The sequence below is a fragment of the Canis lupus genome, chromosome 30, assembly GCF_011100685.1.
Source record: "Canis lupus familiaris isolate Mischka breed German Shepherd chromosome 30, alternate assembly UU_Cfam_GSD_1.0, whole genome shotgun sequence".
Classification (NCBI taxonomy): Eukaryota; Metazoa; Chordata; class Mammalia; order Carnivora; family Canidae; genus Canis; species Canis lupus.
The window spans coordinates 11,330,703-11,345,810 of NC_049251.1; the positions used below are offsets into that span (position 1 = coordinate 11,330,703).

The 15,108-nt window shown below is 37.9% G+C and overlaps 1 protein-coding gene across 3 annotated transcripts in view; it reads left to right on the plus strand.

Annotated features, from left to right (window-relative positions):
* GOLM2 (golgi membrane protein 2) overlaps nt 1-15,108 on the plus strand; it is a 99,779-nt gene that overhangs the window by 44,600 nt on the left and 40,071 nt on the right. For 2 of the 3 annotated variants that reach the window (XM_038580274.1, XM_038580276.1), the window contains 2 exons: nt 202-346; nt 866-946. In XM_038580274.1, the coding sequence (XP_038436202.1) occupies nt 202-346; nt 866-946 (226 nt within the window). The remainder of the gene's footprint in view (nt 1-201; nt 347-865; nt 947-15,108) is intronic. The other variant, XM_038580275.1, reaches the window with a different exon arrangement.

The window sequence follows — 15,108 nt, forward strand, 5'->3', positions numbered from 1 at the left end:
GTTACTCTTTGATTTGATATTAGGTACAAAAACTGAATAGAAAATAGTATTATATCCCACATCTCCAAGTGTTTGAAATTTGGGCCCATAGTGTATGTTTCAAAAAATGAACTGTTTCAGAACATTTAATTGGTAGTTGTGTCAATTGTTTAATCTTTTGAACTGAAAAATATTTACTGTTACCAAATCTTTATTTAACAGCAAGAGTCACACAAGTTTGAATCAAAAGATGGAAATGAATTGGGTATAAACAATCATGCAGTACCTAAAGACAATCCCAAAGTAGCTGAGAATGCTGCAGATAAGAACGAAGAACCCTCGAGCAATCATATTCCACATGGGAAAGGTATTACTATAATTTTGTTTTGTGTGAATAGGATATTGACTTTTTCTACTCATTTTGAAGTGAACATTTTCAGTCAGAGAATATTGCTTGATTTTAGTTCATTTATGATTAGGTGTCAGTGTTGTTTCAAATTTAAATCTTTTGATAGAGAAGAAAAAAGAATAAATTATTTTAGAGTTACAGCTATGTCCAAAGCAAGATATATAAAGATATGCAGTCAATGTAGCCTATTGCTTTAGAAACTGATTATTCCATTTCCTCAAAACACTTTGAATTTATGTAATAGAAAAAAATAATTATTTGGGTGCCTGGGTGGCTCAGTTGGTTAAGTGGCCAGCTTGATTTTGGCTCAGGTCATTATGTCAGGGTCATGGAATCAAGCCCTGTACTGGCTCTGTGCCCTCAGCATGGATTCTGCCTGAGATTCTCTCTCCCTTACATGCATTCTCTCTTTCTCTCTCAAATAAATATATCTTTTTTAAAAAAAAAAAAGAATTGTATCTTTTGTTACTTGGGCAGAACAAATCAAACGAGTTGGTGATGCAGGAATGCCTGGAATAGAAGAGAATGACCTTGCGAAAGTTGAAGATCTTCCTACTGGTAAGTAAAAGTTATCAGAGTATTATCCTATTCTCTTTTTGAGTAAAAGTCATAGTCACTTGAGAAAATTCATAGATTTATGGAAGATTGATATTTTCTGTTAATTAACTACCCACTAATTGCCAGTCCTTGTTTAGGATACAGTTGTTTTGAAAAACTTTGCTAAAATTTTGCCTAAGTACTTGTTTTTGCCTTGTAAGGATCAACCATATTTGAATGTTTTCTTGACTCAGAGTTACTGCTCATAACAGTTATACTATATTAGTCATTTGTGTTTACTAAAAGTATATATGGCTCATTTCTTTGAGACAAAATGTTCCCAGATTGCTGTGCTTTTGGTGTGCTTTAATATGGCATGGTAATACCCTTCTATAGGTTTTTAGGACTTGGCCTGTCCTTTTAGTTAATTACCCCGCACTTTCAATAGTTTATTCCCTATTTTTTTAAAAAGATTTTATTTATTTACTCATGATAAATAGAGAAAGGCAGAGACATACACAGAGGGAGAAACAGGCTCCTCACAGGGAGCCCAATGTGGGACTCGATCCTGGGACCAGAATCATGCCTGAATCAAAGGCAGACACTCAACTGCTGAGCCACCCAGGCATCCCTATTCCCTATTTTTCTTTTTCTGCTTTTATGGGCCACTCTATTCAGTGTCTGTTTCTTTCTTCATTAATGTGTCGCTTCTTACCATTTCCACTTGAAATCTGTATCACTGCTGGTATCCTAGTCCTCTTCAGTTTTCTTTTTTTTTTTTTCATGTCTCTTTGTTTTTCTTGCCATTACTGTGTTTCTTGATTGTTATAGGTACCCTCCCTGCTGACTCCAATTTATTGTGGTGAAAAATTGGAAGTAACAGCATATCTTTCATTCTTCTTGGCTATTTTTATTCCTTTTCAATCTTAGGGATCACTTCTGTGGTTATAGCTCATTGTATGTGGCTGAAATTGCTGAGTGTCTGAGGTCCCAATGAATGAATATTATTAGTCCTTTATATGTATAGTTTTCTTCTCAAATTCTTTTGTGTCTGTATTCTTTTGGGTTTCCAATTCACAGTATACACCCCTAAAATAAAGATAAGGACAAGAGCAATAACAGGAATTTAAAAATATGGAGTTCAGGATGCTTGAGTGGCTCAGTGGTTGAGCATCTGCTTTGGCTCAGGGCGTGATCTCAGTCCTGGGATGACGTCCTGCATGGACTTCCCACAGGGAGCCTGCTTCTCCCTCTGCCTGTATCTCTGCCTCTCTTTGTGTGTCTCTCATGAATAAATAAAATCTTTAATAAATAATTAAAAAAACAGAGTTAGAATGAGCATAATTTGGGAAGTAATGAAGTTATCCAGTGATTCTATCCTGCAAGGAGCCTGATGCAGGACTCTGGGATCACAACCTGAGCCAAAGGCAGACACTCAACCACTGAGCCACCCAGGTGCCCCTTATCCAGTAATTCTTCAAGTGTGGTCCTTGGACCGGCAGTATCAGCATAACCTAAGAACTTGTTAGATATACAAATTCTTAGGTCCCATTTCAGACTTACTGAATAGAAATTCATGGGATGGAGCACAGTAATCTGTGCTTTAACAAGCTTTTCAGGTGAATCTGATCTATGCTAAAGTTTAGAACCACTAACTCAACTTTAATGTTGAGAGCAAGGACCATGTATTTTTTTAAATAAATTTATTTTTTATTGGTGTTCAATTTGCCAACATACAGAATAACACCCAATGGTCATCCCGTCAAGTGCCCCCCTCAGTGCCCGTCACCCATTCACCGCCCCCCCTCCTCCCCTACCACCACCCCTAGTTCGTTTCCCAGAGTTAGGAGTCGTTATGTTCTGTCTCCTTTTCTGATATTTCCCACACATTTCTTCTCCCTTCCCTTATATTCCCTTTCACTATTATTTATATTCCCCAAATGAATGAGAAGATATAATGTTTGTCCTTCTCCGATTGACTTACTTCACTTAGCATAATACCCTCCAGTTCCATCCACGTTGAAGCAAATGGTGGGTATTTGTCATTTCTAATGGCTGAGTAAATTTCCATTGTATACATAGACCACAGCTTCTTTATCCATTCATCCTTCGATGGACACCGAGGCTCCTTCCACAGTTTGGCTATTGTGGCCATTGCTGCTAGAAACATCGGGGTGCAGGTGTCCCGGCATTTCATTGCATCTGTATCTTTGGGGTAAATCCCCAGCAGTGCAATTGCTGGGTCATAGGGCAGATCTATTTTTAACTCTTTGAGGAACCTCCACACAGTTGTCCAGAGTGGCTGCACCAGTTCACATTCCCACCAACAGTGCAAGAGGGTTCCCCTTTCTCCGCATCCTCTCCAACATTTGTGGTTTCCTGCCTTGTTCATTTTCCCCATTCTCACTGGTGTGAGGTGGGATCTCATTGTGGTTTGGATTTGTATTTCCCTGATGGCAAGTGATGCAGAGCATTTTCCCATGTGCATGTTGGCCATGTCTATGTCTTCCTCTGTGAGATTTCTGTTCATGTCTTTTGCCCATTTCACGATTGGATTGTTTGTTTCTTTGCTGTTGAGTTTAATAAGTTCTTTATAGATCTTGGAAAGATCTATATCTGATACGTCATTTGCAAATATCTTCTCCCATTCTGTAGGTTGTCTTTTAGTTTTGTGGGCTGTATCCTTTGCTGTACAAAAGCTTCTTATCTTGATGAAGTCCCAATAGTTCATTTTTGCTTTTGTTTCTTTTGCCTTCGTGGATGTATCTTGCAAGAAGTTACTGTGGCTGAGTTCAAAAAGGGTGTTGCCTGTGTTCTCCTCTAGGATTTTGATGGAATCTTGTCTCACATTTAGATCTTTCATCCATTTTGAGTTTATCTTTGTGTATGGTGAAAGAGAGTGGTCTAGTTTCATTCTTCTGCATGTGGATGTCCAGTTTTCCCAGCACCATTTATTGAAGAGACTGTCTTTTTTCCAGTGGATAGTCTTTCCTGCTTTTTCGAATATTAGTTGACCATAAAGTTGAGGGTCCACTTCTGGATTCTCTATTCTGTTCCATTGATCTATGTGTCTGTTTTTGTGCCAGTACCACACTGTCTTGATGACCACAGCTTTGTAGTACAACCTGAAATCTGGCATTGTGATGCCCCCAGCTATGCTTTTCTTTTTTAAAGTTCCCCTGGCTATTCGGGGTCTTTTCTGATTCCACACAAATCTTAAAATAATTTATTCCAACTCTCTGAAAAAAGTCCAAGGTATTTTGATAGGGATTGCATTAAACGTGTAAATTGCCCTGGGTAACATTGACGTTTTCACAATATTAATTCTTCCAATCCATGAACATGGAATATTTTTCCATCTCTTTGTGTCTTCCTCAATTTCTTTCAGAAGTGTTCTATAGTTTTTAGGGTATAGATCCTTTACCTCTTTGGTTAGCTTTATTCCTAAGTATCTTATGCTTTTGGGTGCGATTGTAAATGGGATTGACTCCTTAATTTCTCTTTCTTCAGTCTCATTGTTAGTGTATAGAAATGCCACTGATTTCTGGGCATTAATTTTGTATCCTGCCACGCTACCAAATTGCTGTATGGGTTCTAGCAATCTTGGGGTGGAGGCTTTTGGGTTTTCTATGTAGAGTATCATGTCATTGGCGAAGAGGGAGAGTTTGACTTCTTCTTTGCCAATTTGAATGCCTTTAATGTCTTTTTGTTGTCTGATTGCTGAGGCTAGGACTTCCAGTACTATGTTGAATAGCAGTGGTGAGAGTGGTCATCCCTGTCTTGTTCCTGATCTTAGGGGAAAGGCTCCCAGTGCTGCCCAATTGAGAATGATACTTGCTGTGGGCTTTTCGTAGATGGCTTTTAAGATGTCGAGGAATGTTCCCTCTATCCCTACACTCTGAAGAGTTTTGATCAGGAATGGATGCTGTATTTTGTCAAATGCTTTCTCTGCATCTAATGAGAGGATCATATGGTTCTTGGTTTTTCTCTTGCTGATATGATGAATCACATTGATTGTTTTATGAGTGTTGAACCAGCCTTGTGTCCCGGGGATAAATCCTACTTGGTTATGGTGAATAATCTTCTTAATGTACTGTTGTATCCTTTTTTTTTTTTTTAAACTTTTTTTATTTATTTATGATAGTCAGAGAGAGAGAGAGAGAGAGAGAGAGAGAGAGAGAGAGGCAGAGGCACAGGCAGAGGGAGAAGCAGGCTCCATGCACCGGAAGCCTGACGTGGGATTCGATCCTGGATCCCCAGGATCGCGCCCTGGGCCAAAGGCAGGCGCTAAACCGCTGCGCCACCCAGGGATCCCTGTACTGTTGTATCCTATTGGCTAGTATCTTGTTGAGAATTTTTGTATCCATGTTCATCGGGGATATTGGTCTATAATTCTCCTTTCTGGTGGGGTCTTTATCTGGTTTTGAAATTAAGGTGATGCTGGCCTCATAGAATGAGTTTGGAAGTACTCCATCTCTTTCTATCTTTCCAAACAGCTTTAGTAGAATAGGTATGGTTTCTTCTTTAAACGTTTGATAGAATTCCCCTGGGAAGCCATCTGGTCCTGGACTTTTGTGTCTTGGGAGGTTTTTGATGACTGCTTCAATTTCCTCCCTGGTTATTGGCCTGTTCAGGTTTTCTATTTCTTCCTGTTCCAGTTTTGGTAGTTTGTGGCTTTCCAGGAATGCATCCATTTCTTCTAGATTGCCTAATTTATTGGCATATAGCTGTTCATAATGTTTTTAAAATCGTTTGTATTTCCTTGGTGTTGGTAGTGATCTCTCCTTTCTCATTCATGATTTTATTAATTTGAGTCTTCTCTCTCTTCTTTTTAATAAGGCTGGCTAATGGTTTATCTATCTTATTAATTCTTTCGAAGAACCAACTCCTGTTTTTGTTGATCTGTTCCACAGTTCTTCTGGTCTCGATTTCGTTGAGTTCTGCTCGAATCTTTATTAACTCTCTTCTTCTGCTGGGTGTAGGATCTATTTGCTGTTTTTTCTCTAGCTATGCATTATTTTGAATTTTGCAGCACTTACTCCAATCCTAGAGTCACTGAGCTCTAGCTTGATTAATCTCTTTTACATTGCTCTTGTTTGTTTTTTAAGTTTCACCTGAAGTTTTACCAAACTGCAGGTTTCTAGTATATAGAAGCACTCTCTTTAGATGTATGAACAAGGGTTGTTTACCTGCTTGCATGGATTTGTTTTTTTACGTCATATACACTGAAATTTATAATTTTTAACCTCTTTTGTGCATAATTTTCAAGTTAAAATTTTATCATTGCTACTGTAAATGTAGAATAGCAATTTATTTTCTCATTGGTCCACTATCGTAATTTATTACCTGGCCACCAACAAATTCCAGAGTTAGAGTAAAATGAAATGGGAATGCAAGAGGTCTTAGAGATCTTATCTTGACCATTTTAAGGTATATTTAGGTGCTTATCAGACAGTGGTTTTCAGATGTCTTTCATACATGAACCAATTTACTAGGGCAAAAATCCTGTCTTGCTGCTTCTGCTTGATGAGAAAAAGCACACAACCATTTCATTAGAATGAATAGGGTGAATAATGCTACTTTTGATGAGATTCCAACAAATTCATGTCTGATTTTTGTAGTATGAATTTGCCATATTGACTCATATGATGGTTGCAGCATTATAGCTTAGAACTGGGAAGAACACAAAAAAGTCCATGTTTTGTGTAAATTTAGCATTAATGTCAAAAATATTTGTATATGTAGAAATTGTCTATGTCATCATGGCCTATTAGAGGCCACCTTCTAGATTAATTTTTATTTATAATTGATTTTCTATAGTTTGAAAATGATACGCTCTGATGTAGTTTTTTGGGGGCATTTATTACACTTGGTGTTCTCTGAGCTTCCTGGACTGTGGTTTAGTGTCTGACATTAATTTGGGGAAATTTACTGTTTCAGGTATTTCTTTTGTTTTTTTCTCTGTTCTCCTTCTAGTATTCCCATTACGCATATGTTAACACTTTTTGTAGCTGTCTTAGATATTCTTTTATTTTTTTCCCATTATTCTCTTTGCTTTTCAGTTTTTGAGAATTCTATTGATAGATCCTTGAGCTCAGAGCTTCTTACCTCATCTGTGTCCAGTCTACTAATGAGCCCATCAAAGGCAATCTTCATTGCCTTTACAGTGTTTTCTTTTTCTTTTTTTATTTTTAAGATTTTATTTATTTATTCATGAGAGACAGAGAGGCAGAGACATGAACAGAGGGAGAAGCAGGCTCCTCACAGGGAGCCCGATGTGTGACTCGATCCCAGGACCGGGAGCCAAAGGCAGATGCCCTGAGCCAAAGGCAGACGCTCAACCGCCAAACCACCCAGGCATCCCCATTACAGTGTTTTCTTTAGCATTTCTTTTTGGTTCTTTCTGGGCTTTCCAACTCTCTACTTACATTGCCTATTTGTTCTTGCATGCTGTGTACTTTCTCCATTTGAGTCTTTAGCACATTAATCATAGTTGTTTTAAAGTCCTGGTTTGGTATAATTCCTTCTGTGTCTCTTCAAATTATACTTTTTTTTTTTTAATTTTTTTTAAGAATTCTTTTTGTTTTTTAAATTTTTATTTATTTATGATAGTCACAGAGAGAGAGAGAGAGGCGCAGAGACAGAGGCAGAGGGAGAAGCAGGCTCCATGCACTGGGAGCCCGATGTGGGATTCGATCCCGGGTCTCCAGGATCGCGCCCTGGGCCAAAGGCAGGCGCCAAACCGCTGCGCCACCCAGGGATCCCCGAATTATACTTTTTTGGCTTTTGGTATGACTTGTAATTTTTTCCTGATAGTCAGGTGTGATGTACCAGGTAATAGCTACTGCCATAAGTAGGCCTTTAGTAATGTGGTAGTGACGTGTGAGTAGTGAAGAGTGTGAAGTGTTCTTTAGTTCTGTGATTACTATTCTTTTACAGAGTCTGTGCCTCTGAACTGTGAACTGCACAAGTTTTTCTCAGTTTTTTTTTTTCTTCCCCTTAGGTGGGGCAGGAAGGCAGGCTGAAGTTGGGGATTTTTCTAATTTTGGTCATTTAAGTTCTGGCAATACCCCAGCAGGTTAGACTCTGTTTACCTAGTTTCTCCTGAGGGCAGGCCTTCTTAAGAACAAAGTGCTTTGGTGTATTTCAAAATGGTTCCTTTTCGGGGATCCCTGGGTGGCTCAGAGGTTTAGTGCCTGCCTTCGGCCCAGGGCATGATCCTGGAGTCCCGGGATCGAGTCCCATGTCAGGCTCCCTGCATGGAGCCTGCTTCTCCCTCTGCCTGTATGTCTGCCTCTCTCTCTCTCTCTCTCTCTCTCATGAATAAATAAAATCTTTAAAAAAAAAAAAATGGTTCCTTTTCCCTTCCTCCTGCCTGAGGGGATTTTTCTTCCAGTATTTACTATGTGAATATAGTTGGGCTCCTGAAGGGAAATCTCACAATATTATGAAGAGCCTCCTTATGACGGGGTGCCCCTAGAATTTTTAACTCTCTGAGTTATCCACACTGAGCCTCCAATGAGTTGTCCACACTGAACATCAATTACAGTTCAGATTTTCCTACCCTGGTACTGGTTCCTGTGGCAGTTTCTGCTCATAAATCTCTCTTGTAAGCTGTGACTTTCTCTGTATGCACCTTTCTGTCTCTCTATTCTTAGGAACAGTGGTCTGCCCTGTGTCATCTTCTCTCTTATCCGAGAAGAGTTGTTGATTTTTCAGCTGTTTAGCTTTTTACTTGTTTTTAGGTAGCATGGCAATTTCTAAGCTCCTTATATGTGGAACCAGAAACCAGAAGTCCTCTGGATTAATTTTTGAGCCTCCGTAAACTGTTGGTGCTTTGCTTTGAAAATCATAGTTTGTAACAGTTATCTTAATTATTTAGATATGTATTTTGAATATAAAGATTATTTTGATATGGTAACTGGTGAAAAGAAGCTTTGATCTGTGTAGTCAGTGATATTCAAACAGAAAGGAAAGTAGTATCATATCTATTTACTTTGAGCTGCTAGCATGATGCCTCACACATAACAGGGTCCTAGTAAATGTGTATGATTGAATTACTAGAATATCCTTAGTGATGGGGTAAAACTGCTAGGATTCAAACCCTTGGTTCTCATCTTTTAATAGGTGTGTGACAACTATTTATTTGCTTTTATTCTTACCTACGAAATAGGATAACAACAGTCCCAACCTCATAATGAGAATGTGAGATTTAAATGTAAAACATGTAGAACAGTGCCTGACACATAGCAACTGCTACATAAATCTTAGTTACTATTGTTGTTATGTTTATTGCATATCATTAGAAACATGTTTGTTTTCTTCTTGTCATTCCTTTTACTGAGTGTTATCTTTTTCTCTCTGAAGTAGTCTATGCCAAAATTTTTTTTTTTTAAGATTTTATTTTATTATTTATTCATGAGAGACAGAGTGACAGAGACACAGGCAGAGGGAGAAGCAGTCCTCATGCCGGGAGCCCAGTGCGGGACTTGATCCCAGGACTCCAGGATAATGCCCTGGGCCGAAGGCAGGCGCTAAACCGCTAAGCCACCCAGGGATCCCCCTATGCCAAAATTCTTAATGCCTGTGCAAATTCTGGTGTATATGTGGAGTCCTTAATAGCTATAGAGGCTGTAACCCCACTGAGAAGTAAAGAACACATCCTTGTCATTTTAAAACAGATTTTTAGGGGATCCCTGGGTGGCGCAGCGGTTTGGCGCCTGCCTTTGGCCCAGGGCGCGATCCTGGAGACCCGGGATCGAATCCCACGTCGGGCTCCCGGTCCATGGAGCCTGCTTCTCCCTCTGCCTGTGTCTCTGCCTCTCTCTCTCTCTCTCTCTCTCTCTCTGTGACTATCATGAATAAATAAAAAAAAAATTTAAAAAAAACGTTTAAAAAAAATAAAAAAAATAAAACAGATTTTTATGTGTTAATGACTATTTTATTTATGATAGCCAAGGCTATAATAGAAACTATAACAGTGCAGTGCTGAACTATCTTAAAATGTAGCTCTGAAACAGTCAAGGAGTATATAGCCTGTGCCTATGATTAGCATTGACGTTTCAGCTTCTGAGTTCCCTAAATCATACCACTAAACCTCATTGTGTTCTGTTTGTTTTTAATGTTGATTTGAGTTAGTCACCAAGATTTTACAAGAGTCTTAGAATTTAACTCATTACCTTCTTTACCTGGATATTTACTTTTACGCTGTCTTAGGCACCTGTTATGTTAGACAGTTACCTATTTCTATTCCTATTTTAAACTTTTTTAGATTAAAACATTCCAGACATACAGAAAAACAGAGAATAGCCAAGTACCTACTGTCCCCCCTCCAAAGAAAGCCACAAAAATAACATAACATTTTGCCACATTTGTTTCAGATATTTCTGTTATTGATGTTATTATTAAAGAAATAAAACATTACTGATAAGTTGAAGCCTCCCTGTGTACCCTCCAGATCCTATTCCTGTCTCTTCTTCCCCAGAGGTAACTATTATGCTGAGATTGGTGTGTATCAATTTCCATACATGTTTTTAGACTTTTACTGCATTTGTAATCATCTATGAAACTATATTGTTTTGTTTGCTGCCTTGAACTTTAAATACATAATATCTTCTTATATATATCATTCTGTAATTTGTCTTTTTTCCCCTCAATACTTTTGCGACTTACCTGTGTCATACTTGTGGCTTTTTAGCAGTTATAATTATTTAATTATATAAATATACTATGATTTATTATTCACATATAAACAACATTAAGGCTGATTTTAGGTTTTTGTTATTTCAAACAATACCACAGTGGATATTCTTCTTCATGTTTTCTTATGCATATGACAGTCTCTAGATACTAATATTTGAATAGTATGTTGAACTACAAAGCTGAGCCTGCTACTGGCTAGAAAACATGACTAGGGATCTACCTGTTGCAGGCCCTCCTCAGTCACTGAGAGTTGAGGGGCTCAGCACAGTGGTAACCCGTAAACAATTCTCAGCACAATGGTTACAAAACTGTACAAGGAGTAGAGCTCTTGCATTGTACGATATCTTCACCTTGATTAATATCAATTTACACTTCTACTGATAATATATGACAGTTTCTGTTTATTCAAATCCTAACATTTGAGTTTGGTATATACTTTAATTTTTTGCCAATCTGACAGTTAGGAAATGCTGTCTTATTTCAATTTAAGTGTGCCGTAGTACTAGTACCATTAAGCATCCCTTCAAAAAAAAAAAAAGCATCTTCATATATTAATCATTTTGGTTGCCTTCTTCTATGAATTACATGGTAATCACTTTTGTCCATCTTTCTATTGTATTGTTGGTATTTTCCTTACTGATCTTTAGGAGTTCTTCAGAAGTATGTAATGCAAGTATCTCTCCGTGTCATGCATATCAACAAAGAGAAAAATCTTATTTCTTGCTTGGAAACTTTTTTCTAATTTTAAGATCCAGTTAATCTCCTAGTAAAAATTGCCTCCCATGATTTACTTTGGGGAAAATCCTGATACGAAGATTTTTATGTACCTGAACAATTGGAAATTCTTTTCTAATTAATAACTTAGAAAAAAGACCTTTTGGTTTTAAAATGCATATTAAATAAAGCTACTCTATTTTTTTTTTAAGATTTTATTTATTTATTCATGAGAGAGAGAGAGAGAGAGAGAGAGAGGCAGAGACAAGGACAGAGGGAGAAGCAGGCTCCATGCAGGGAGCCCGACCCGGGACTTGATCCTGGGACTCCAGGATCACACCCTGGGCTGAAGGCCTGCTAAACCGCTGAGCCACCAGGGCTGCCCGAGCTACTCTATTTATGATAGTTTTCTGAATTTGAGGCTTTTGACCTTGGCTGTGTATTGGAATCACTGGGGAGTTAAAAATAAAATTATGTCTAGGTTGGTCCCACTCCAGAGATTTTGATGTTTGGTCTGAAATGCAGCTTGGGCACCGTATGGTAAGTGTTCCTTAGGTGATTGTATTATGTAATAACTAAGGTTGAAAACCACTTCTCTTGGAGGATTTTTCTTGACCTACACTGTCTAATACAATAGCCACGGGGGATCCCTGGGTAGCTCAGCGGTTTCGCGCCTGCCTTTGGCCCAGGGTGCGATCCTGGAGTCCCGGGATCGGGTCCCGCGTCGGGCTCCGGGCATGGCGCCTGCTTCTCTCTCTGCCTGTGTCTCTGCCTCTCTCTCTCTATGTATATCATAAATAAATAAAAATAAACATTAAAAAAATAATAATAATACAATAGCCACTGGTCACATGTATTTATTTAAATTCATTAAACTTAAATAGAACTAAAAAATCAAGTCCTTACTCAAACTAGACCCTTGAAGTGCTAAATGGTTGCCTGTGGCTAGTGGGTTCTGTGCTGAACACTGCAAGTATAGAACATTCTCATCATTGCAGAAAGTTCTATTGAACAGTGCTGCTCTAAATGGCAATAGTGATTACCCCTGGGAAAGAAGACTGAGGATGAAGATAAAAAGTTCACTTAGTTTTCATCATACAATCTTTTGAACTTTTTGGATTTTGGTTTCAAAATTTCATAAGATAATTCATAAATTACCTATTAAAAATAAATAATCTTTTTTAATTAAAGAGAGGTAATTATAGTGATATTTGAGAGAAGTAAAAAAAGATATGTTTTAAAGAAGCAACATAGGGGGATCCCTAGGTGGCTTAGCAGTTTAGCGCCTGCCTTTGGCCCAGGGCATGATCCTGGAGCCCAGGGATCGAGTCCCGCATTGGGCTCCTGGCATGGAGCCTGTTCTCCCTCTGCCTGTGTCTCTGCCTCTCTTTTTCTCCCTGTGTCTATCATGAATAAATAAATAAAATCTTAAAAAAAAAAAAAAAAAGCAACATAGGGATGCCTGGGTGCTTCAGTCAGTTAGGCATACAGCTCTTGATTTTGGCTCAGGTCATGATTTTGGAGTCTTGAAATTTGAGTTCTGTGTCCAGCTCTGCGCTCAGGAGAGAGCCTGCTTGAGATTCTGTCTTCCTTTCCCTCTGCCCCCCCCCCAAATAAATAAGTAAAAAAAGAAAGAAAGCAAGTAGGTAAAATTTTTTGTTAAGATTTTCTCTTGTGGTTAGAGTTTTTAGAGGAAAAACCTGAATTTATAAAAATACATTAAAAATTTTTATCAAATTAAATCAGTGTAGATATACTTAAATAAGTTTTTCTCTTAGGCATCCTGTACAAAAGTAATTGACAATCTAAAGCTTGGTTACCTGTTTTAATAAATAGTGTTATTGCAACATTACCTTGCTCATTTATTTATGTATTGTCTATGGCTGCTTTTGTGCCAGAATAGCACAGGGTTGAGTATGGCCTTCAAACCTAAAATACTAACCGACTCTTTAAGAAAAAGTTTTCAAAGAAACAAATTATGTAAAACCAGGAGGGTTTTTTTTTTTTTTTTTTCGGTAAGGGAAAAATATTTATATTAGCATAATATCAAATTATATTACTGGAAATTACTGCTAAATATACATAAAATTCTAATGATACATTGAAAGACATTTCTTTCATTGTCATATTTTATGGGGCCACAATTTATACTAGCCATTATTAAGAAAAAAAAGAGTCAAAATAGGGTCTTGAATTAGAAAATACCAGGGGAGAAGAGGATAGCTAGCTTAGTGGATTTGAAAGTTTTATTGGTGCCTGTTTCTCTGACTTTTTAAAAACTATGCTTCTAAAGTATTGTGTTTTAGTGGTTATCCCAGAGACTACTATATGCATCCTTTCCACTGTATCATGGTCTACTTAGAAATAATCTTGTAGGGATCCCTGGGTGGCGCAGCGGTTTGGCACCTGCCTTTGGCCCAGGGCGCGATCCTGGAGACCCGGGATCGAATCCCACGTCCGGCTCCCGGTGCATGGAGCCTGCTTCTCCCTCTGCCTGTGTCTCTGCCTCTGCCTCTCTTTCTCTCTCTGTGACTATCATAAATAAATTAAAAAAAAATAAAAAAAAATAAAAAAAAGAAATAATCTTGTAATACTTCATGTGCAATGTAGCAGTTTATAAAGATGTGATGCCATTTACTGTGCCTCATCCTTTGTGCTATTTTTGTTAAATATTTTGTTTATATATAAGTCCCAATATTTTCAGTATTATTTTTCTTTAAAAAGCCTTTGAAGGAAATAAGAGAAGAAAATGTTATGTCTCTTGTATTTACCATATATTTACCTTTTCTAATGTTCTTCATTCCTCCCTGAAGATTCTAATTTCTTTTCTTTTTTTTTTCTTTTTTAGTGAGAGAGAGAATGAGAAAGTGTGTGTGATTGGGAAGGAGGGGTAGAGGGAAAAGGAGAGATAGAATCTTTTTTTTTTTTAAGATTTATTTACTTATTTATTTTAGAAAGAGAGAGTAGGTGGAGGGGCAGAATGAGAGCAAAACAATCTCAAGCAGACTCCCTGCTGAACTGCAACCTCCCTCAGGGCTCGATCTCATGACTCTGAGATCATGACCTGAGCCCAAATCGAAAGTCATATGCTTAGCCTCTGAGCCACCACTCTCTAGGTGCCCCAGAGAGAGAATCTTAAGCAAGCTCCATGCCCAGCGTGGAGCCCACAATGAGGGGCTCGATCTTATGACTCAGATCATGACCTGAGCCAAAACCAGGAGTTGGATGCTTAACCAACTGAGCCACCTAGGTGCCCCTGGATTCTAATCTCTATCTTGATTATTATTTTCCTTTTAGCCAGAAGAACTTACTTTGGCATTTCTTGAAGTGCGGGTCTTCTAACAACACATTTTCCCAACTTCTGTTTATCTGAAAACATTTTTATTTCATATTCATTTTTAATGTATAATTTTACTGAATATAGAAATTCAGGTTTAAAAAAAGAAATTCAGGTTGATTTCTTTTACTTTTAACACTTTCAAAATGCAATTCCACTGTCTTCTAGTCTCCATTGATTTTTAAGCCAGCCATCATTCTTTTTGTTATGCCCATGTATTAGTATTATTTTTAAGTAAGCTCTATCTATGTCCAATATAGAGCTTGAACCCTCTCACTCTGGGATCTAATATCACATGTTTTACCAACTTAGCCAGCCAGGTGCTGGTAGTATTCATTTTTTGGTAACTACTTTTAAGATTTCCTCTATAGCTTTAATTTTCATGAGTTTCACTAAGATACACCTTGAAATAGTTTTCTGATTGTATTTG